This window comes from Phascolarctos cinereus, unplaced genomic scaffold (genome assembly GCF_003287225.1).
Source record: "Phascolarctos cinereus isolate Bilbo 61053 unplaced genomic scaffold, phaCin_HiC Scaffold_5;HRSCAF=322, whole genome shotgun sequence".
Taxonomy (NCBI): domain Eukaryota; kingdom Metazoa; phylum Chordata; class Mammalia; order Diprotodontia; family Phascolarctidae; genus Phascolarctos; species Phascolarctos cinereus.
This window is the reverse complement of record NW_027555958.1, coordinates 78952945-78974840: the sequence shown is the minus strand read 5'-3', so window position 1 is coordinate 78974840 and position 21896 is coordinate 78952945. Positions and strand designations below refer to the sequence as shown.

Genomic DNA, 21896 nt, shown 5'->3' with positions numbered 1-21896 from the left:
GCCTTGAAGTCAGGGATGGCCTTTTTTTTTTTACCTTTATTTGTATCCCAGAGCTTAGCATAAGGCCTGGAACGAAGTAAGCACTTAATAAATGCTTACGGAGTGACTGACTGCCAGGAAGAAGCCCCTGAACTCAGTCTCACATGGAAGCTTCTCCCTGGCCCACAGCTCTAACGACAACCCCGGAAGGTTCTCCTTTTCAGTTACGAAGACATCAAAGATTGGCGTAAACCAGGTCAAAGTGGACCCGACGACTGGTCCCCGTAAGCAGCAGACACCGAGTCCCCGAGAAGGGTCTCTGGGCCCACGTCTTTCTCCTAGCGGGAGCAACCCGTTGCCAAGGGAACCGAGCATCCGCTGCGCTTGCGCACTCGGCGTCCCAGCGCGGAGCGCGAGGCTGGGGAGGAGGGCTCCCCCGAGCGGAAGCGGAAGTGGAAGTGGAGGCTCAACCGGCCCGGCGGAGCCTGGGGAGGGAGAGCGAGGTGTAAGTCGTAGACTGGACCCTGGTGCTGTCGCTAGGTAGGGCCATGCCTCCGTGGGTTGGCTCCCCTGCGGTGTTTTCCCTCTTTTGCATGTGGGCCTTCCGTGCATGCGTCTCCCTCCGCCTCCCATGTCTCTGTCAACTTCACGATCTGCCGTGTGCTAATTCCGTCACCAGCCCACCCTTCCCATCTCCCTAAAGACGACCCTCCCCACCTCACCCCTCATAGCCGTGTTGGGGGCCGGGGGAGTATCGGAGAGCCTCATCTCCGACCCCCCTGATCCCCGCCTTTGCCCCGTCACAACGATGTTCTCTTAATACCTCCTTCCTTTCCCCGGCTGTGCCCTTTGACTCCCCCATCTCTGACATGAGATGTCTTGCCTCCTTATCTTAGACCTTGCTCCACCCTCCTGCTGTGTACTATGATCTGTAGCGTTTTGGAATTATTGGAAATTGCAGCCCGTCAGTGAGGTGAAGTGAATTGCCGTCAATGATAGAGCTTGATTTGAACCCAGGTCTTTTACCTGGAAATCTATAGTATCCACCACTTCTGTTCTCTTAACCCCCTTCTTACCACAGCTATACCCCTTGTGTCCTGAGAACATTGCCCTCCCTCCCATAATTGTGTCCTTGAATCATCTCTGATGCTACCACATATGTGTGTCTTTCCCTGTCCAGAACACCTCTTCGTGTCTGTTGTTTGTATGCTATCTATCTCGAAGGGTTATGGTAAGAATCAAATAAAACAATGTAAACTAAGTACTTTGTAAACTATAATGCACCATATAAATGTTAGTTATGATGATAAAGATGATGATTTGTGCTATACCAGAATTATAATTATGTAATTATCTATATTGTAGAACTCCATTATTGTAGAACTTTTTTTCAGTGCCCATATAACTAAAATGGGTAAAGCCAGTGAGATGATAACATTATTATGTTCATGCAGATTGTTGCAGCAGGGTACCAGTTGAAGCAGATTGGAAACCAGACATTTCCTTTTTTTAATTTAATTTTTTTTTCATTTGAACACAAATCTATTTTCTCCCTCATCTCATTTAAAAAGAAAAAGAAAACCCTCATGACAGTCAAGCAAAATAAATTCCCAAATTGACCATGTCCAAAAAAATACTTCTCAGTTTGCACCCTGTGTCTTGTCTATCGGGAGGTAATAATCATGTTTCATCGTAGGTCTAATGGAATTGTGATTGGTCATCGAGTTAATTCAAGTTTTTAAGTCTTTGAAAATTTTCTTTTCAATGGTGTTATTGTATAAATTATTCTCCTGCTCTGCTCACTTTACTTTGACATCAGGTCATTCAGGTCTTCCCAGATTTCTCTGAAACTATCCCCTTCATCACTTTTTATAACACAGTAGTATTCCAGATATTCATATACCAGAATTTGTTTAGCCATCCCCAAATTCTTCTTTCTTCAACCTCTTTGGGGGTACAGACATAGGAGTGGTATTGTTTGGTTTAAAAGCATTCACAGTTTAGTAACTTTTGAGGCGTAGTTCCAAATTCCTTTCCAGAACGTCCAGACCAATCCACAGCTCCACCAGCAGTGTGTTAATGTACCAGTTTTCCTGCAGCCCCTCTATCATTTCTCAGTTCCTTTTTTTGTCAACTTCATTAACCTTATGAGTGTGAAATAGAATCTTCAAGTTGCTTTAATCTATATTCCTCTGATTGTTAGCGATTTGGAGCATTTTTTCATTTAGTTAATAATAGCTTGGATTTCTGACTTTGAGAACAAAACCAGTTATTTTCACAGCTTTTGGCAGTATTATGTTTATCAGGTTGAAAAGTTTAGTCAGTCGACTTATGTGACAGCCACTGTCTGAAGGGGACGCAGGGATTCAAATACAAAAACACAGCCCTTCTCATGGAGCTCACTTTCTAATGGTGGAGACAACACACAAAAATTATGCACATGTGTTATACAGTGTAAATGGGAGGTCATCTCAGAGGGAAGTGAGTTGAGGGAACTCCTTTGCTGGTGAAATAACCTTATTAGCATTGTTTCATTACTGGGTTGCTACCTCCCTCAAGTAAAGATCAGTAAAATGATAGTTTATCAAATAGAAAAAGTCAGTCAACTAGCACTCATTAAGTGCCTACTATGTTCCAAGCACTGGGATTTTAAAGAAAGGCAAAAGTCAGCCCCTTTCCCCAGAGAGCTTACATTTTTCTGGAAACTAGCTTTATATGTTATAATTCATTTTAGTAAGTACATATTTGGTTTAAATTGAAAATGGGACTACCCAAATGTTGGCAGTTTAGTTTTATAGAAGTACAAAAAGCAGAAGTGTAAAATGACTTTTCATTTCATTTCATTTTTATATGCCAGTGTTTTTGTGAAATAATAGGTAAAATATGAGAGGACAACACAAAAATTATGCACATAAAGATGTATACAGTGTAAATGTCAACACCTACTTAAGAATAAACATTTGATAACATAAGTATGTTTTAAAGAACTTTATAACTGAGGGACACTTAGAATCCTCCAATTCTGAGAAGCAATTGTGTGTGTGTGTGAGAGAGAGAGAGAGAGAGAGAGAGAGAGAGAGAGAGAGAGAGATTGTGTGAGCAGCTGAAAATTGTATACTGTCATCAGGGCAGGAACTGGGAAGTTAAAACCAGTTCCTGGTTTTTCCTCTAAGGTGTACTAAGTGTTATAAAAAACATAGAACCTATTTTAATTATAGCCCATTATAATACAGATAATTATAATTGCCTGTGTCTCAGATCATCATCTTTATCATCAAAACTAACCTTGATATAGTGCCTTATGGTTTACAAAGTACTTTGCCACATGATGATATTGGATCCTTATAATGATCGTCCAAGAAAGGTGTACACAGTGTATATGACCGTCTTAGTTTTACAGATGAGGAAACAAACTTAGAGAGGTTAAGTAACAATTTAAGGTTACATAACTAGTAAGTTTCAGAGCCAGGACTCAAACCCGGAATTTTGTGACTCCAAATGTAGATGCTACTGCTGTGTTCCCCAGAACATAAGCACACGTGGTAAAAACTTGTTATATCAATATATTTATTAAGGTGGAGCTTGGACCTTGTAGGATGAGGAGGATTTTGATGCGGAATTGTCAGGGAAGGGCATTCAAAGTGGAGGAAAAGATGTGAATAAAAAATTCAGAGGCAGAAAGGCATGTTAATTTGATCCTCGAACACCAGTATTATGAAGGAGTTCTGTGTAAATTATTTTGAAGGCCTTTGTGTAAAGATAGTAAAACTTTGGTTATCTAGAATCCTAGGTGTATGAGTTGTTCAGGATGACAAAATTTAAGAAACTCAACCATTTCTCGTTTGAAATCTTTCCAAAAGATATCTCTTGTTTTAGTCAAATGTCTTCCATCACTCTCTTCCTTTACTTACTGCCTCTTTTTCTGGCTCTCACCATCTCAAAAAGTGGAGTAGCAGAAGTTGGCCCTTCTGAGTCTTTCAATTTTCACCACCAGGAATGATTCTTCTCCTAGGGCACTCTTGGAGTTGCCTTTGTGGTCTCAGTCCTAAGTTCCAAATCATCCACACCTTTATATACAGAATTATATTGAATGTAATTTGGTTTGTTTTTGGATAATTTCTTACACTTAATTTTTTTATATGTTCTGTATGATACAGCTTCACTACTCTACTTACTATTCTTCAAGCACAATACTCTATTTCTTATCTCTGTGTCTTTTAGTAGCTGTCTCCCATGTCTGCAATGTTCTGTCCCCTTATCTCTGCTGCTTAGTTTCCCTGCTTTTCCTCAAGGTTCAGCTTAAAGCCCACCTTCTGCAAGAGGCCTTTCCCAGTCCTATCAGCTTCAAATGCCATCCCCTTTCATACTTCCTTCCATCTACTTTGTATATAGTTATATACCTAGTTATTTACATGTCTCTCTCATTATGTTTCTTAACTGGTTTGTTTTTTCATTTGGCCTTTCTATATATCCTAGGACTTATTATAGTGTTTGGCACATAATAAGCATTAATAAATGCTTGTTGCATTGACTGAGTCTGTTAAGCATTTGAAAATATAGCTCAGGAGTAAGGTCCAAACTAGAGGTAGAGATCTGGAGTCATGAGCATAAATAAAGGTAATAGCTAAAGCTGTGGGAATGGGAAGGATTGCTGGTGGGCTGGGAGGGGAGGAAGTATAGTGAGAGAATATAATAAGGCCGAGACAGGCAGAACCTTGAGTGACACTAATGTTAAATTTTAGAAAGAGGAAAAGAGCAATTAAAGAGAAAAGCAGAAGTGTTGAGTATCATAAGGTAGAATTAGAGCTGTATGTATTGTCACTAAAGCTAAGAAGGGCTAAAATGAAAAAGGAAGGAGAGTGGCCAGCGTGATCAAATGTTGCAGTGAAGTCAAGGATAGTCAGGACTGAAAAAAAACCTTTGAATTTGGCAGTAAAGTCATTGGTGATCTTTGAGATAGCAGTTTTTGTAGACTGATGAGAATGGAAGACAAATCATTGCAAGAATTTAAGGAGTGGGTGAATAGTAAGAAAGAAATGGAGGTCTTGGATACATATGTGTTTGGCAATGACAGGTAGGGTAGAGGGGAGATGCACCCAAAGGAGTAGAATAATCAAAAGAAGGACTTTTTTTAGGTTTAGGAAGACCTGAACCTAAGGTTGCAAACAGATGAAACAGAACCAGAAGAGAAGAGGTTAAAGCTGAATGGGAGAGGAAGAATGACTATATTAGCAAGGTCATAGAATGGGATCCAGTCCATAGGAGAAAGACCTTGATGAGGAGTGGGATAACCTGAGTTAGATCAGGAAATAAGGTTAAATTTATTATAATTGAAGAGTTGGGGCCTTGGAGGGAGAGAAAAATGTTTTGTTTTACCTTTTAGAGCTAGATAACAACTTTAATTTCAAATTTATTTAGCTATTTTTGTCAACAGAATACAGTCACTATTGTTTTCTGAGATAATGGCAAAATTAATTGAAACACCTTTGTGAAACCATTGGGAGAAACATTTTGATGTAAATATTTGGAAATATTTTTGCCACAATATGAGTTGGATTGTTATGACCAGCAAAGAAAGAAAGAAATATATATGTGTGTGTGTGTATGTATATATATATACACATATGTAAAACATTTTACTTAACTATAAGAGCAATATTCTGGTTATTTTAATCACTAATGAATATATGTGTTTTAATAAAATAAGCACATGCAGTTTTGAGTGTTTCACTGTTTATACCAGTTCTTTCCAACTAGGGCTCATTAGGTCTATTAAGTGCCCATCTTTTCACTTTTACTGTCTGCTCATATACCTGTAGCTCTGCGGGCACCAGTCCACTCTTTAGGTGGTGAATATCTCTAATGCCAGCTTCTAGAATAACTCAGATTGACCATACTATTTTTCTTAAATTCTTCTAAATTACTTTTGTGTCATGTACTCTTTTGGCAGTCTGGTGAAGTCTGTGGACCCTTTCTCAGAATATTGTTTTCTAAATGCATAAAATAAAACAAAATTACAAAAGAAACCACTTATATTGAAACACAGTTGTCAAAAACATTTTTTAATGTTCTCAGCCCTCCCTGAGATATATCTATATATCCCTTGTTAAGAGCTTCTTTTCTAAATAATATATGGAAACTCAAAAAGATTGGCTCATTTTAAACTATTTATGAAATTTTTCTAGATAAGTGTTTCTGAATTGTTTGGTTCTTCTCTAATTAGTTCTCTCATTTTATTCAGGTCACTTAGCCTATCAGGCCTTAGTTTCTTCGTGTCTGAAATGAGAAGATTAATGTAATGATTGAGATCTTAGATGCCGTCTCCAAAATGCTGTGACCTTATGGTTTATTCATGGTTACTCTCTAGCCATCTTTCTAACAGCATCTTTTGATCCTAATGAGTCATAGTTTTCTGGGTTTGGGAGTTTTCCCTCCAAAGATTTCCAGAGTTCTATTCAGTAGTATCCCCCAGGTATCCCTTAAAGGACTGTTTTACTCATGGCACTAAAATTATCTATAAAAAACAAACTGGACCTGTGATTTCATTGGCAAAGGGAACTATTCCTCTACTAATTCAAATCAGTACCTTCTCTGCAATTTATCTTCAAGTTTAAGGTGACAGCTGGAAGTTTAAGAGTTGCCTAGAGTACTGAGAGTTAAATAACTTGTTCAGGGTCACACAGCTTGTACCAGGCAATCAGTAAACATATATTAAGTGCCCACTACATAACCAGGCACTTTGCTAAGTACTAAGCAGAGGCAAAATATAGTTCCGGCCTCAAGGAGCTTACAATCTGAGGGAGCCTATGCATATATGTACAATATGTGTCAGACATGAGACTTTAACTAAAGTCTTTCTGACTCGGAGACAGGTTCCCCACACCTGCACTACACTATCTTGCTTCCCATAGAATTTTTTTCCATGGAATGTTTATTCATTAGAACAGGATAAAATAAACAAGAAACAGTATTTCATTTACTCTGCCACTTGTTAGACGTCAGTCCTCAGCCATTTCTACGGTAACTGCATATACATATGTATACATACATATATATATGTATATATCAGTGGGTGTACATGTATGTACATTGTCATGCCAAATTTACTAGCATGTCTGGCGTATGCAAGAGCAAAGCCCAAGTGGTTTGCCTGTGGTAGTGAAAGGCTTAAAAAAGAGAGCGTATCTTTTTTGGCAGCAGTAATAGCCACGGTTTTTGTCTATCATCTTAAACATTTCATTTCCCACAACATAAAAGTTGGTGTTTGGAAACTGCACTTAAAGGATGAAGGGGGCCAATATTTTTAAAGCTTTGGAGGAGCCCAAATACCCAAAGCCACTCTTTAATGTCCCAAGTTCCCAACCCTTTCCTATCCAAATTTTTCTTTTTAAATGCCACTGTAGAGCACATTGTAATGTAACACTCCCGAAGTAATTTGTGATTCAAAATGTGAGAAATCAGCAGTGTGAAAGACAGGAAAAACTTGTACCTGCTTAATTAAAACATTCAGTGAATTTTTTCACTGGGTTGAGAAAGGAGGAAAACATTTGAATAAAATCAAAGCAAAAGACTGAGCCTGTCTCCTTGCAAAATAAAGAGGAGAATGTTTTCAGAAATTCAGTGTTGTCACTTGCAGTTTTCAGTAGAAAATACTTGAAACAAAAATCCCTTTATTAGTGAAGAAAGGCAGCCAACCCAAATGTGACAGAATCTACAGCCCAAATGAGAGCCAGTGTTTCTCTAAAAGGTGGGAGTGAGTGAGGGTTTTATTTTTGCTCCATCTCCCAAATTTATCTCCACAGTGTTTGTGTTGGCTTCATTTGCATCTTAAGCATCACTGCCAAGTAACTATGGGAGCAGGATAAGCTTCATAGTTATAATAGGGGCCAGATTCCTATGGCTTCATGCTCTGTTTGAGGCCATCCCATTTCCTTGAGAGAGACTCCACATGTTGGAATGGGTAGGAAGCAATAAGAGTCAGAATCCAGATTTGCGAACATTCAACTACTATAACTTTTGTCTATTTATTAGAAATAGATTAAGTTTATGTGATTCGACTCGAGAAACCAGATGACTGTTTTCTGTTCTCACACAGACTAATTCACTTAATAATTTCCTTATGGTCCCTGCATCCCTTCTTAAATGAAAATAACACCTTTCTCAGTTTATATGTGAGGTTATTGTACAATGTAGTACACTTCGATAAAATCTGACATCTTCTTATACTATATTCTGCCACATAGGGAATTTAGTTATACAAGTATGTATGTGTATGTGTGTATAGGTAGATATATACACACATGTATATGTACATATATATGTTAACATGAAACTGTTATGTTGAGATTCTGATATACTTTCAGGTTTTGAAAGAAATATACTAAGTACAAAGTATCATATTGTCATCATTGCTGAGATTTATTACACACTGTTAATGTCAAGAACTTATTCATGCCTTTGCTTATATGTCATGGATAATAGTTAACATTTTCCTTTTGGCACCTTTGCTTAACTCAGTGGCTTATTTAACTGTTAGTTGCTCTTCTTCTTAGGAACTATTAGCATATCAAAACAGTTTTTACTGTACTTAGCAAAGTTATAAAATGTAGCTGGATTTATTCTTTGGTTCCTAAGTATTGTTCTAAAAAACATCTTTTTGATATGATGAGAGCCCCTAAGGGTGACCTAATCCTTAATCAAATAATCATTAGATTGAGAATAAAAATGTTAGTAGTACATTTTCTGATTATTGATGGACCATTATTATCTGATTGAATGTATGTAGTGAATGGTATGCTTAAATTTTTTTCTCAAATGCTGAATTTCAAGTTTTGTTTTGTTTTGTTTTCTAAAATGGAAAAAACAAACAAACAGTGGACTAATTTTCCATATAAGTTAGGTTCTCTTAAACTGTTATTTTATGGGAAATGGAAATAGCACTGACTCTAAATTCAGAGGACTGGGGTTCATATTCCACTTCTGAGGATCACTTACCTCTGTGACCTTGGGGAAGTCATTTAATGTCTTTTGATCTTAATTTCCTCATCTGTAAAATGAGGAATAGGTAGCCTCTGAGGTCCTTTTAGTTTAAGATCTATGATCTTATATTCACTTGGCCAAGTGGCTTTTTAAAAATTCACTGTTTCTATTCAAAATGCCCAAAATTGAGAGATTGACTTTTTGGAAAAACTATTCTGGTTTTTGGCTTAAGAATTTGTTGAAGCAATAGCCTTAATGGAGATCTTAAATGATTACCATTGTCCTTCCTGAATTCCAACCCAAGTAATTATAGAGGGTGTTAGTGAAGTTTTGAGCTTGAATAGCTATATTTGGTTAATTCCAGCTGTATTCCAGTTAATATGGTATTCTTCACTTTCTATCTGAAACCTCCCAAAGCTCTAAACCAGTACATATTTTTGCTGAGGTAAAGCTAGCCTTCAGCAGAAGATGAACTTTGTATATATAGATTGTATATTATTGTGCATTTGACTTGAAAGATACTTTTGGGGGGTACATTAAGAAAATGAATAATTAATCATATTTATTTTTATTTTCAGATTAATATCACGACTTCAACAATGGGTGTGAGAGGTTTACATGGATTTGTGGCAAATGCCTGTCCCAGTGTATGTACAGTAGTAAGTTTGAAAGAAATGGCAGAAGAATACCAAATTCACCAACCTGGGTGCACTCCTGTAATTGTTGTTGATGCCATGTGTTGTCTGAGACATTGGTATACACCAGAATCTTGGGTTTGTGGTGGCCAGTGGCTGGAATACCTTTCTGTCTTAGAAGATTTCATTAAAGCATTTACTACAGCAGGCATCAAATTGGTATTCTTCTTTGATGGTGTGGTAGAGCAGAAAAAGAGACATGAATGGGTGAAACGGAGACTCAGAAACAACAAGGAGATATCTAGAATCTTTCAGTTCATGAAGACCCATAGGAAGCAACCAGGCAGAGATATGTTTTTCATTCCCTCTGGGCTGGCCACATTTACACGTTTTGCTTTAAAATCTCTGGGTCAGGAAACTATTTGTTCATTACAAGAGGCAGACTATGAAGTGGCTTCTTATGGTCTCCAAAATAACTGCCTGGGAATTCTGGGAGAAGATACTGACTATCTCATCTTTAATACATGCCCTTACTTTTCTATTAGTAAGCTCCACCTTGACCGTCTTGTTACTGTTATGTTCTCAAGAGAGAGCCTTTGCCGTAGCCTGGGTCTCAACATAACAGATCTTCCTCTCTTGGCCTGCCTACTGGGCAATGATACAGTTCCAGAAGGCATGTTGGAAAGTTTTCGGCAAAAATGCCTGTCTGGTTATTCCTCTGCTAAACAGAACAACGACAGGAGAACTAACACAATCCTAGCTGTGGCAGACTACATAACTAGAGTACTCCACTTGCAGCAGGGGGTGAAAGACCTGGAAGAGATGTTACCTTTGGGACAAAATAAAACTGTGTTTTGTAGAGGGATGGCATCCTATCTCCTTCCAGGGCAGCAATCTCCCTGGCTTCTCCGGATACCCAACTTGGAAACATCAGACAAGCAAGAAGTAATCATGTGTTCAGACCCAGAGATTTTGCAGGTACTTGGATATACTCACCCAAATTTAATACATGGTGACAAAAAATGTCATTCTAAAAATATTTATTGTATAACTGCCATGTTCAAGGCAATGTTTTGGGTCCTTTAAGGGTGGGAGAGATACACACAAAAGTAAGGTCTGTGCCCTCAAAGACCTTAAAGTTTTGTTAGAAAGATGAGATAAATGCACATGTAATGTTTAATTAAAACTACAGGGTAGTATTTAATAATGCAGAATGGTTTAGAAAATAGTACTTCCATAGAGGCAGCTATCACCTTGGGCTGTTATGGGCAGGAAAATCTTCTTGATGAGATAGGACTTCAACTTTTAGGATGAGTGGATAGGTGGAATTTGAATAGACAGAGGATGGATTCCAGGGAGGGAGTATAGTATGAGTGAAAAGTAAAGAGGCCAAAATTCACTAGACATGTTTGAGGAACAGTGAAGAGAACAATTTAGGTTCCCCAGGGGAATTTTGAGTTCGAATTTTTGTAGGGGAGCTATAAAGATAGGTTGGAAAAGTAGTTTGGGATGAGAGTATATATAGGGTGTTGAAAGTCAGGCTAGATGTTTGGCATTTATTCTGCAGGTAATGGGAAACCTTGAAGGCCCTTGTTGAGAGGAGTTCCTTGAAGAAAGTGATGTTTTCAGAAGATACTGATGTTGTGCTTGGTGGCCTAGGAAGGGAGATACCAGAGGCCAGAAGATGGGATGGAATAAGGTAATAGCTATAGTTCAGATGTGAGGGCCTAAACTGGGATATGGAAGACATTACAGAAGAAGAATTAGAAGGGAATGGTAACTGATTAGGTAACTAGGTGGTGAGAGAAAGGGTCCAGGAGGAATTTAAGTATGCAAGAAAGAAGAAAGGTAGATGAAGCTGTTTGAGAAGGATAATTTGTTTGGTTTTGTCAGGTTTAAGGTGCCAGCAGAATGTCCAGTAGGAACTCTTCGATAAACATTTGAAGATGGAGTACTGGAGGTCAAGAAAGAGGATAGGGCTAGAAATACAAATTTGAGAATTATCTGAATAAAGATTCTTGAGGCTTGTAGAGGTGAATGATACCTCCAAAAAATAGGCTACAGACAGCAGAATAGCAGAGGGTTAAGAACTGAATTTGGAAAATGGTCACATTTAACGGTCAGGAGATAGAAGAGAAAATGATAAAAAGGGTTTTCATGGAGGTAGGGAGCAACCAGAATCATATCATGTAATACCATTAAGGGATTAGAAAGTTTACAGATGAAGGGGATGGCATGTGGTGATAAGAATGAGAGTGAGGTCTGAGGGAGCAAAAACATTGGGTTTGGCAATTAGGAAATCATTGCCGATCTTTGAGGGTGCAGTTTCATTAGCATAGTGGGTTGAAGGTCAGATTGTAGGAAATTAAGAAACAAGGAGGAACTGAGGAAATGCATGCAGTGGGTACAGACCACATATCTAAAATGTTTGGCAGTGGAAGGAAGGAAGTAAACACTTGAGAGGTGGTAGCTGCAAGAGCAAGTGAGAGTTTTGGTTAAGATAGGGAGACGTGTATTTGTTTGTAGGCAGAGGGGAAGAAATGGGTAGAGGGAGTTTGAAGATGGTGGGGGAGAATCAGGGGAGAGACAAGTTCTGTAAGAAGCTGAAGGGGAATGAGACAGAATATAGATGAAAAGATTTTAGAAAAAAAGGCAAAGATATCTTTTCCTCTGAGATAAGATCAGAGAATTGGTATAGAGACAGAAATGTTTTGAGGTAGAGAGGAGGATAAATAAGGGACCTCAATATTAGCAGAATAGGCAACAATTCAATTCAACAAGCATTTATTTATTAGCACACTGTATGTACTGGGTACTGGTATTGCCAGTGGGGATACAAACAAAAATAAAAACATCCCTGTCCTCAAGGAGCTTACTTCCTCCTGTGAGAAACAGCATGGACAAAGATAAGTAAAGACAAAACATACAAAATGCTTTGGTGAGGATGAACCTTGACTACTGGGGTGATCAAGGCCATGTATAGAAGGTGGCATTGAGCATTGGAGTGAGGGATTCCAATAGATGGAGGTGAGGAGGGGAAGCATTCCTAGCTTGGAGTGTACTGTGTACAAAGGCATGGAGGCAGGAGATTGAGTGTTGTATACAGGGAAAAATAGACTCTTTGGGCTGGAATGTAGAGCAGATAAAGAGGAGTAGTGTGAAGTAGTGGAAAGGATGGTAAACAAAGAGTTTATGTTGTATCCTAGATCTAATAGTGACTTGCCCTTAGAACAAAGAAGTGTCTTAGAATCACAGAACTTGAGATCTGGAAGGAGCCCTGATGGCTAGTCCAACACATACCAAAAAAATATCCCCACTAAGAAATGCCGAGCAAGTGTTCAGCCTCTGTTTGAGGGACTCCACGAGGGGCATCTTACTACCACTGGAGAGACAGCCCAAATCTGCTTTTGGACAGCCCTCATTATTAGGAAGGTTTTCCTAATTTCCATTCCAAGTTTGCCTTTTGGCCACTTTTGCCCACTCTCCTGGTGCTGCCCTCTGGGGCAAAAACAGAACCTATCTAATGCCTCTTCCCTGTGACAACAGTCCTTCAGATGCTTTAAGGCAGCTTTCTTGTCCCCTCTAAGTCTTCAACTAAGCCTCATATGAAATGGACTTAAGGCCTTTCACCATTCTTGTCACCCTCTTGGACACTCTCCAGCTAATTAATGTCTTTCTTAAACTGTGGCACCCATGACTGAACATATGTTCAGATCTGTGCTTTAAGGATATTAATTTGCCAGCTTTGTGGATGTTAGAGAGGGGAGGTCCTGGAAGCAGGGAAGCCAATTAAGCTACTGCTTTGGTCAAGGAGAGAGATGATGAGTGCCTGAACTGAGATGTTTGTATGAATGGAGAGAAGGGGTAGGATAGTAAAGATATTGTGGAAGCATAATTGACAGAACTTGATAACTAACTGGATATAAGAGGTGAAGGAGAGGGAAGAATTGGAGATTTAAATCAAAAGATTTGCAATAGGGAGAAGGTATAATAAACTATCACATATTACTTATTCTTGGAGCATTTATTAAAGAGGTACTGTCTCTTTCTCCCTCTTTGACCTTGTTCTTTGCTGGTGTTTCACAGCAAGAATAATTTCAGACCACAGTGAATCTGTAGCTACAAGAACAATGGCCTGCTCTTAGAAGTTGCTTAGCAAAATAAATTATAATGATGATAAAATTCTTCAAAGACTGAAAATGTTTTGGATCTAGATTTATATTACAGATACAATATATATTACAATATATCTTATATATTAGAATATAATACAATATATTGATGAATTGAACACCAACTTTTCCATGCAGTCTGTTAATCAAACAAGAAATAAATGTTCACATTCCTTGCATATAATAAGACTCTAAATATTTGTTGAATTAAGAATTCAACAAAATTACTTCATTTACAATTTAACTGGGGTCTAATTCAGAGGCTATATAAGTTTTCCTAAAACTTTCCCATTGATACCGTAATATAAAAAATTTTGTGTTATTCAACACATAGAGGGGAGGAGGAGATATAAATATCATTAAATAAATCTGCCTTCTGTGATTTCCTACAGAAAAATAATTAGGATCACTCTATTTTAAGTCATTTAGAGCTCATAGTTATATTATTTAGATCACTTTCTGGTACCGTTTTCTTCAGGAAAACTGGGGATAGAGATGAACTAACCCATAAAGATGATGCTGGTGCCTTTATGATGGATTGCTGGTGTTTGTAATCAGTTTTTTTACAGTATATGAAATGTGAACTGGCTATTAAACACAAGATATAACAGCATAGTGCAACTAGCACTAGAGTTAGAAGCAATAAACAAATAAACCTGAGTTTGATGATAGCTCTGAAACTTAATACCTGTGTCCATGGACAAATCAATTAGCGTCTTTGAACCTCACAGCCCTCATCTGTAAAATAAGGAGAGTAAGTACGTTATTATCTCCTAATAGAGTTGTCCTGAGGAAAATCTTTGTCTCTATAAATGTTCATGCAAGTTTGCCCAAGTGTCTCTAAATTTCTGCTATTTGTCATTTCTTACGGCTCAATTATATTCCATTACATTCGTACTCTACGGTTTGAAATGTTATGTCTTTTTTTATCCTTGTTGTTTTTGCATAATAGGTATATATATATATATATATATATATATACATATGTGTGTGTATGTATGTATGTATATATGTGTATATATATATATATATATTTATATTTATATTTATATATTTATTTCCTGCTCTCTGATGTTCCTAGAAGATGTCATCCAATATCAATGAGTCAAAGGATATGGACAGTTTAGTCACTTTTCAAAGTGTAGTTCCAAATTTTTCCAAAATCATCTTCCTCATTTTATAAATGAGAAAACTAAAATTAGAGAAGTTAAGCAATTTTCCCCATGGTTACACAGGTTGAGACTCAGTTTTCATTTTTCTGACTCTTAAGACTGGCACTTTTTCCATTGTGCCATGACATTTAGTGAAGAGGTAATAAATTTTTCACTTGAGATCCTGTCCAGAGAATACATTAACATTCCTGCTTTCCTATCTCCACAAAATCTTATGAAAATAATCCACACATGCCCCAAGGACATCTTTGGTGAGGATATTAGAAGACAAAAGGTAAGATTTTGAAAGAGACATTCCATAGTACCACCATACATTGACTGAAAGAGTTAGAAAATACAAGAACCCTTTTACTTATTTATTCAGGGGAACAAACCACCTCAAAGTCTGCCTTCCAAAAAAGAATCCCTCGTGTATTCCTTGAAAGACAAACAAGATTGGGGAGATGTTTGCTCACCAAAGCTGTTTGACACTGTCAGGGAGGAGATCCACTGCAGTCAAGATTGAAGAAGGATTCCGCATAATTGCTGATGTCCTCCACATGTTGCTGCTTTTGGATAGCATGCTATAACATTAAGCTCTGAAACATTGCAGGGCCTCTTAATGGAGATCCATAATCATTCAAAATCAGCTCAAGTGGTACCTCCTGCAAGAGCCCTTTCCTGATCAGCAAAGATATTAGTGCTCACCCTGCAAAATTTCTTTGAGTCTATTTTATATCTTTTTAATTTACCTAATCTTACACCCTTCAAGATGCAGCTCAAACATTACCTTTCTCTACACCTCTTTTAATTTAATGATTATGTTAAAATATCTGCATCATCAAAATCTGATATACCTAAATTTGAGGACAGGTATGAAAAACATCTTCCTGGATGAGTCGGTCAATAGACATTTTTTAAGCACTGACTGTGATCCAGGTATTGGGGATACAAAGAAAAGTAAAAGATGGTCACTGCCCTCAAGCTCACAGTTCTCAATAGGGAGACAACATGCAAGTAATTATGAACAAGTAAACTATATACAGGATAAATTGGAAATAATCAGTAGAGGAAAAAGGCACTAGAATTAAGAGGAATTGGGAAAAGCCTTCTTTAGAAGGTGGAATTTAAGTAGGATTTGAAGGAAGCCAGGAGGCAGCGATGAGGAAGGGAGAGAATTCTAGTCATGTGGGACAGTCAGTGAAAATGCCCAGTTGAAAAATGTAGGGTCTTGTTTGAGGATTGAAGAAGAATATGTGGTGGAGTGTAAAATGTAAGGAGATTGGGGTGGAGGGACAATTATGAAGAGCTTTGAATACTAAATATGATTTTCTGTTTGATCCTAGAAGTCATAGGAACTACTAGAGTTTATTAGGGGGTAGGGATGGGGTGTTTGGGTGTGGTGACATGATTAGACTTGTACTTTAGGAAGATCAATTTGACAGCTGAATAGAGGGGTGAACTGAAGTGGGAAGGGAGAGCTACTCATGGCTGATAGACCCATCTCAGACTTTTTCAATAGTCTAAGCATGAGGTGATAAGGGCCTATGCCAGGATTCAAGAGATGTTGCCAAGGTGAAATCGACAAGCCTTTGGCAACAGATTGGATATGGAGGTGGGGAGGTAAGAGAAAGAAGAGTTAATGACATCAAGATTGTGATCCTCGGTGTCTAGGAGGATATTAGTGTCCTTGACAATAATAAGGAAATTTGGCAGTAAGGAGCATTTGGGAGGGAAGATGAGTTCAATTTTGTACGTGTCGAATTTAAGATTTGGTTGATTAAAATGAAGTAGAAGACTAACATCCTCTCTTCTCTGCAGCAGCACGAGAGAATATCACATTTCTTGCTATGTTAGCCAGAACTGAAATTTTAGCTGGTGTCCAGCCTATCAAGTAATTATGCTTTTCCAAGAGGAATAATAAAAATGTTTGTCTCTTTTGAAATAATTAAAATGAGGCCAATGAGAAAAGACAAAACAGGAAAACAAATTTTGTAATTGTGCCCTGAAAAGAGAACAACAAACAAAACCTGTTAAAAATTTTTCTGTCTTTTAAATCTGTGTCAAAGTATTTTCCATTTCTTGGTCATCTTCAGTTTGTCAGATTATCAAGTTAACACAATATGATAATGGATTAAAATAACTTTAAAATCTATTTTTACATATTGCTGACCTTCAAATTACTAGTCTCACTTTCTTGCTGTGAAGAAATAGTACCAGTGAATTAGACTTTGCATTTTGTCTAGGCTTAGTAGAGGGAGAATGCACTCAAATGTCCTTATAACTCATCTGCAGCTACCTATCAACTTTAACAGGACCACCATATTATTTTATATAACACAAAAACACCCATTTGTCATTCACAACATTTATAATACTCAAAAATTGCTAGCATTTACATCTTCAGTGCACAAATCAGAGACTTCGAGGCTCTACATTTTGTATAGCAAGCTGTGAACTTATTCCTAATGAAACATGAAAATGCCTGGCAAGGGGTGGTACCTCCTTTATAGGGAATCATCTTTCTAGATTAAAATCTTCATATTGCAGTCAATGAGACCTGAAGATTGAATGATTGATTAGTCTCTTTTGAAGTTCCCAGCTTTTTTCAGGATATCAGGATTATGTCTGACTGATTTTGGGCCACAGATCTATCAAAAAGAGAAATAACTTTGTTTTGTTTTACTTCGAGCAGGTAGCTAAGGAACAACATGTCCAAGCTGAAAGCTACCTGGTCTACAATATCCTTAGCAGTGGAGAAATTGAATGCAGCAACACACTGGAAGATGAATTTGACCCAGAACTCCCTGGCCAAGCACTTATTTTCCGTCCTGCTCGGCAGCATATTTACTCACTCTTGTTGGAAGACAGTAAAGGTAAGACTTGGTAGCACTGCATAATGCTGAAGTCTAAGAAGCTTGCCTGATTTACTCTAGTCCATTCTTTTAGTACATGGAGGCAATTAAATAGGGTTTAATTTTTGGTGAAATCTTTTCACTGATATTATTGCTTACATCTGTATAAAATTTAGGATAAATGCTATAAGGCATTACATATAATTAGTAAGCAATCAAAATTCATTAAAGAGAAGTACATTTTTTCCTATAGTCTGTTACATTTACATCCTTTAAAAGGATATTAATTTTGAAAAACATCAAATCTTTTTTCTCTTCTAAGAGCCCAAGATGTGTTTATTATTAAAGGGACAATATCGTTTTAGTCTCAACTAAAATATTTTTATAAAATAATTTTGCGAAATACTGGCAATTTTTTTTCTTCTCAAGGCCACTTAGAGGAATTGCCTTTTTTTTTTTTTAATTAACAATATCAGAGATGGGATTCTATCCCGGATCTCTCTGGGGTCTCATAGTATTTTCGCTATCTCCACTGCCCCCAGCCCAGCTCCTCTGTATGACCCAGGACAAGTCACTCAGCCTTTTAGCTTCCTGGGTATGAGTCTCCAAGATGGAAAGTTGGAGAGCAAAGGCAGTTCTGCCTTAGTAGAGTGCCTCAAAGACAGTGTCTGTCCCATACCGGTATCATCACAAATCCAGCCAAATTTTTTTTAACAAAATAATGCCTGAAAAAACAAAAAAAAATAATGCCTGCCTCTTTCTGTCTGTCTGTCTCTCTCTGTCTCCATATATATGTACATGTATCTCTCTATATATGCTATATAGAGACACACATATATGTCAGTGAAGATTAAAATATTCTCAATATTTCATATAATTAAATTCCACAATCCTTTGTGATGAATTAAAACCCTGAGAGAGGGAGCTTTTGGTTAATTAATAAACGATTTCTTAATTAGGCCATCCAGCAATCAATAAATTGATGGTCAGTGATTTCTCTCAGTAACCAAAGACCTCAAGGGGACCCTGAAAAACCTTAAATTCCTTCTGAAAGGGAACTCTCCTAACAATGAAAATCAACCCTGATAGTGGACATTTAATGAAGAGATGGGCTAAAAGTCTTCATCTTTTCCTACTGAGAACGTGGCTTGGTCATGAAACTCAGTAGCCTCAAGGTATCTGGGCAGGGAAGCCATTTCCATTCAGACCTCTCGGTCTACTTTTCTCCTTCATGAGCGGGGTTGCCCTTTCCAGCGGTAGGGAACCTGTGGCCTTGAGGCCACATTTGGCCTTCTAAGTCCCTGGGGGCAGCCTTTTGACTGAGTACAAGTTTTACAGAACAAATCTTTTATGAAGGAGATTTTATGAAGTTTGGATTCAGTCCAAGGGCCTCACTTGAGGACCTAGAGGGCCACATGTGGCTGCGAAGCCATAGGTTCTCCACCCCTGTGGGCCTGCACTGTAATGGAAGTAATCAAGGACAGAGGTTCCTCCCTCAGGCAAAGTATCGCCCAAACTAAATAGAAATTAGGTCTTCCAGTTGTTGGGGTCCTATCCAACAAGCATAAGCCTTGAAGTCTAGGAGCAAATCTCATCACTCAGCTATGCCCTTCAAAGATTGACTGACCTTTTCAGGAATTGGGTTTTAACAGAAATGAAAGGAAAAGAGTAGGTCACAAATTAATAATTAGTTATTCATATAATAGTATATTAATTTCTCTCACCTTTCATGTACTAGAAAGGAGAATAAGGAATATCTCCAGGAATGGTGATGGTAAATGTGATGGTAACCACTTATGTTGACTAAGGCCCAATAGCCATAGTTTAAAGGGTGAAGTTAGGGCAAAAGAAGCTCAGAAACACCCTGTGTTTGGAGCCAGCCATACTTCTAGTAACCCGGAATCTACCTCCAATTCAAAGCCTTGGTGCTAATACAGACACTGATTAGTACCACATGGTAAATTTGTGACAGTTGGTTTTTATGTGGAGTGTGGCCTAAGAAACCTGTATTTCAGTATTGAAGAGAGAGTCCTCTATAACAGGGTTTCTTTATCTTTTTTGTGTCAGATCCCTTTAGCAGTGTGGACCATTTCTCAGAGTAGTGCTTGTTGCTTACATCCATAATTGAAGGAAATGCTCAATTTAAGTCAGAGGTTAGTAGAAATAAAGATGTATTTTTTTTCCCACATCCAAATCTACAGAACCCTAAAATCAGTCCCAGGTTAAGAATCCTTCCTCCATAGGATGTGAACTAACAGTTGCTCTTGTTGAAGTGTACCAATATTGTGTAGTACAGATATTATAACCAGAAAAAAAATGTTAGCAAATCGAGAGGTGGTGATGTTAGAAATATCTAAGTATAGTCAACTCTTGAATATCTGTTTATTGGTTTTCTGGAGCCACCTTTTAAATCTTCGCCTTGATTCCTTGTATTACCCAGGTTTCCCAAACACTTTTCCCAATGCCCATGAAATTCAAAGTCTTTTAATGTTTACCCTCACCAAAACATAACAAGGAAAGTAATACTGATCTTTAAAATAATTCATATAATGAAATGCAGAAAATATTTATATTGCTTTTGACTTCTGTTCTTGCAGGTCATCTGTGCCTTCCTGTGCATAATTGAGAATAGACCGTATTAATTAAAAAAATGATGTGATCTTTGTCAAGAAAAATTTCTTATCAGAACATTTCCTTAAATAGAATGAAAATAATAATTTTGATTTAAAATATTTTATGAGGTTAGCTGAGATTTTTTTTACTTTATATTTTTTGTTCTTTGTGAATATAAATTCTTTTGGGGACAGACTTCAGTGTCAGTAGTGTGGGTGCTTCTTCCACTGGTGCATCTCCCAAGTTATTCACACCCTCTCAGCCTCTTTGATTTGAGAATCTATCCTTTTTTGCAAATACTTCATTAAAGGATTCACCCAACTCTATTTTTCCATCCTATTCCATTCTTCTTTGTACTGTGTAGGTTATTACAAGTTCTGAAAGTTTAGGAAAAAACATTTTTTATTAATGTCCTTCCTTTCTAAATTGGCCATTGCCTTCCTAGGTCCTGTTTGGTCCTTCCAGCTCTTAAAGATTCTATAAATTATTCTCTCGTTGCTTTTGACTTCCAGCATACCATGCTTTGAAAATAAATTATTGCTGGTATGAGTTCATAATTGTTGCTTGTTCACATTGTTTCTTAAGTACTCTTTGTTTATACTAAGTCTTAATGTTATAATTACTAATTATATTTGTGAAGAAATGATGTTTTTAGAGAGGTTGTGCTAGAAAGCATGGTGGATTTGGGTTTGTATCCTGCCTCTCATACTTACTAGCTATGTGACTGGGACAGTCCCTTTACTTCACTGGATCTCAGTTTCTTCATCTGCAAAATTGGGCCAATAATGCAAGTAGTACCTTCACCACAGGGTTGCTTTGAAAGTCGTGTAATAATATGTAAAAAATGCTTAGATCATAAAGCATACTAGTTAAATGTCAGATATTTTATTATTATCAATAATAACGGCAACCAACATTTATATTGCATCTTAGTTTACAAAGCCCTTTCAGCATCCTAGTTCAGGGATTCATTACCTCATCCAGACTGTCCCAGTAGCCTTCTAATTGGTCTCTGTGCCTCATCTCCCTTTTTTAGCTCATTCACTCCACCACTGAAAAAATAATTATTGTAAAGCATAGGTTTTTCATTTCATTTTTCTGCTCAGTAAACTCCCGTGACTCTCTATTACATCTAGAATCAAATATATACATTCCCGTATTTGGCACACCCTTTACAACCTGGCCCCGACCTGCCATGATGTTCCATCTTCCATCCTTAGGAGTGCCTGGAATGCACTCCTTCCTTTCCTTTACCTCATAAAATTCCCCATTTCTTGCAAAGCTCAGCTCATACCTCATCTATATGAAGCATCTGGTAACTTCCCTGTCTCAAAAAAATTATCTTGTTTTTATTTTGTGTATATTTTGCTTATATTTATATATATATGTACATGTTGTCTCTGCCAATTGAATGTAAGTTCCTTGAGGGCAAGGACTGCTTCACTTCTCTCTTTGCATCCCCGATGCCTTGCACAGTGCTTAGTATATAGTAGACACTTAATAAATGCTTCT

General features: G+C 37.6%; 1 protein-coding gene across 3 annotated transcripts in view; it reads left to right on the top strand.

Moving 5' to 3' along the window:
• The first annotated feature begins 412 nt into the window (after nt 1-412).
• FAM120B (family with sequence similarity 120 member B) overlaps nt 413-21896 on the top strand; it is a 118214-nt gene continuing 96730 nt past the window's right edge. For 2 of the 3 annotated variants that reach the window (XM_020972024.1, XM_020972023.1), the window contains exons 1-3: nt 413-519; nt 9537-10571; nt 17612-17792. In XM_020972024.1, coding sequence (XP_020827683.1) covers nt 9558-10571; nt 17612-17792 — 1195 coding nt within the window. In that variant the 5' untranslated portion in view covers nt 413-519; nt 9537-9557. Of the gene's footprint in view, nt 520-9536; nt 10572-10786; nt 11293-17611; nt 17793-21896 lie in introns of those variants that run through there. The other variant, XM_078155029.1, reaches the window with a different exon arrangement.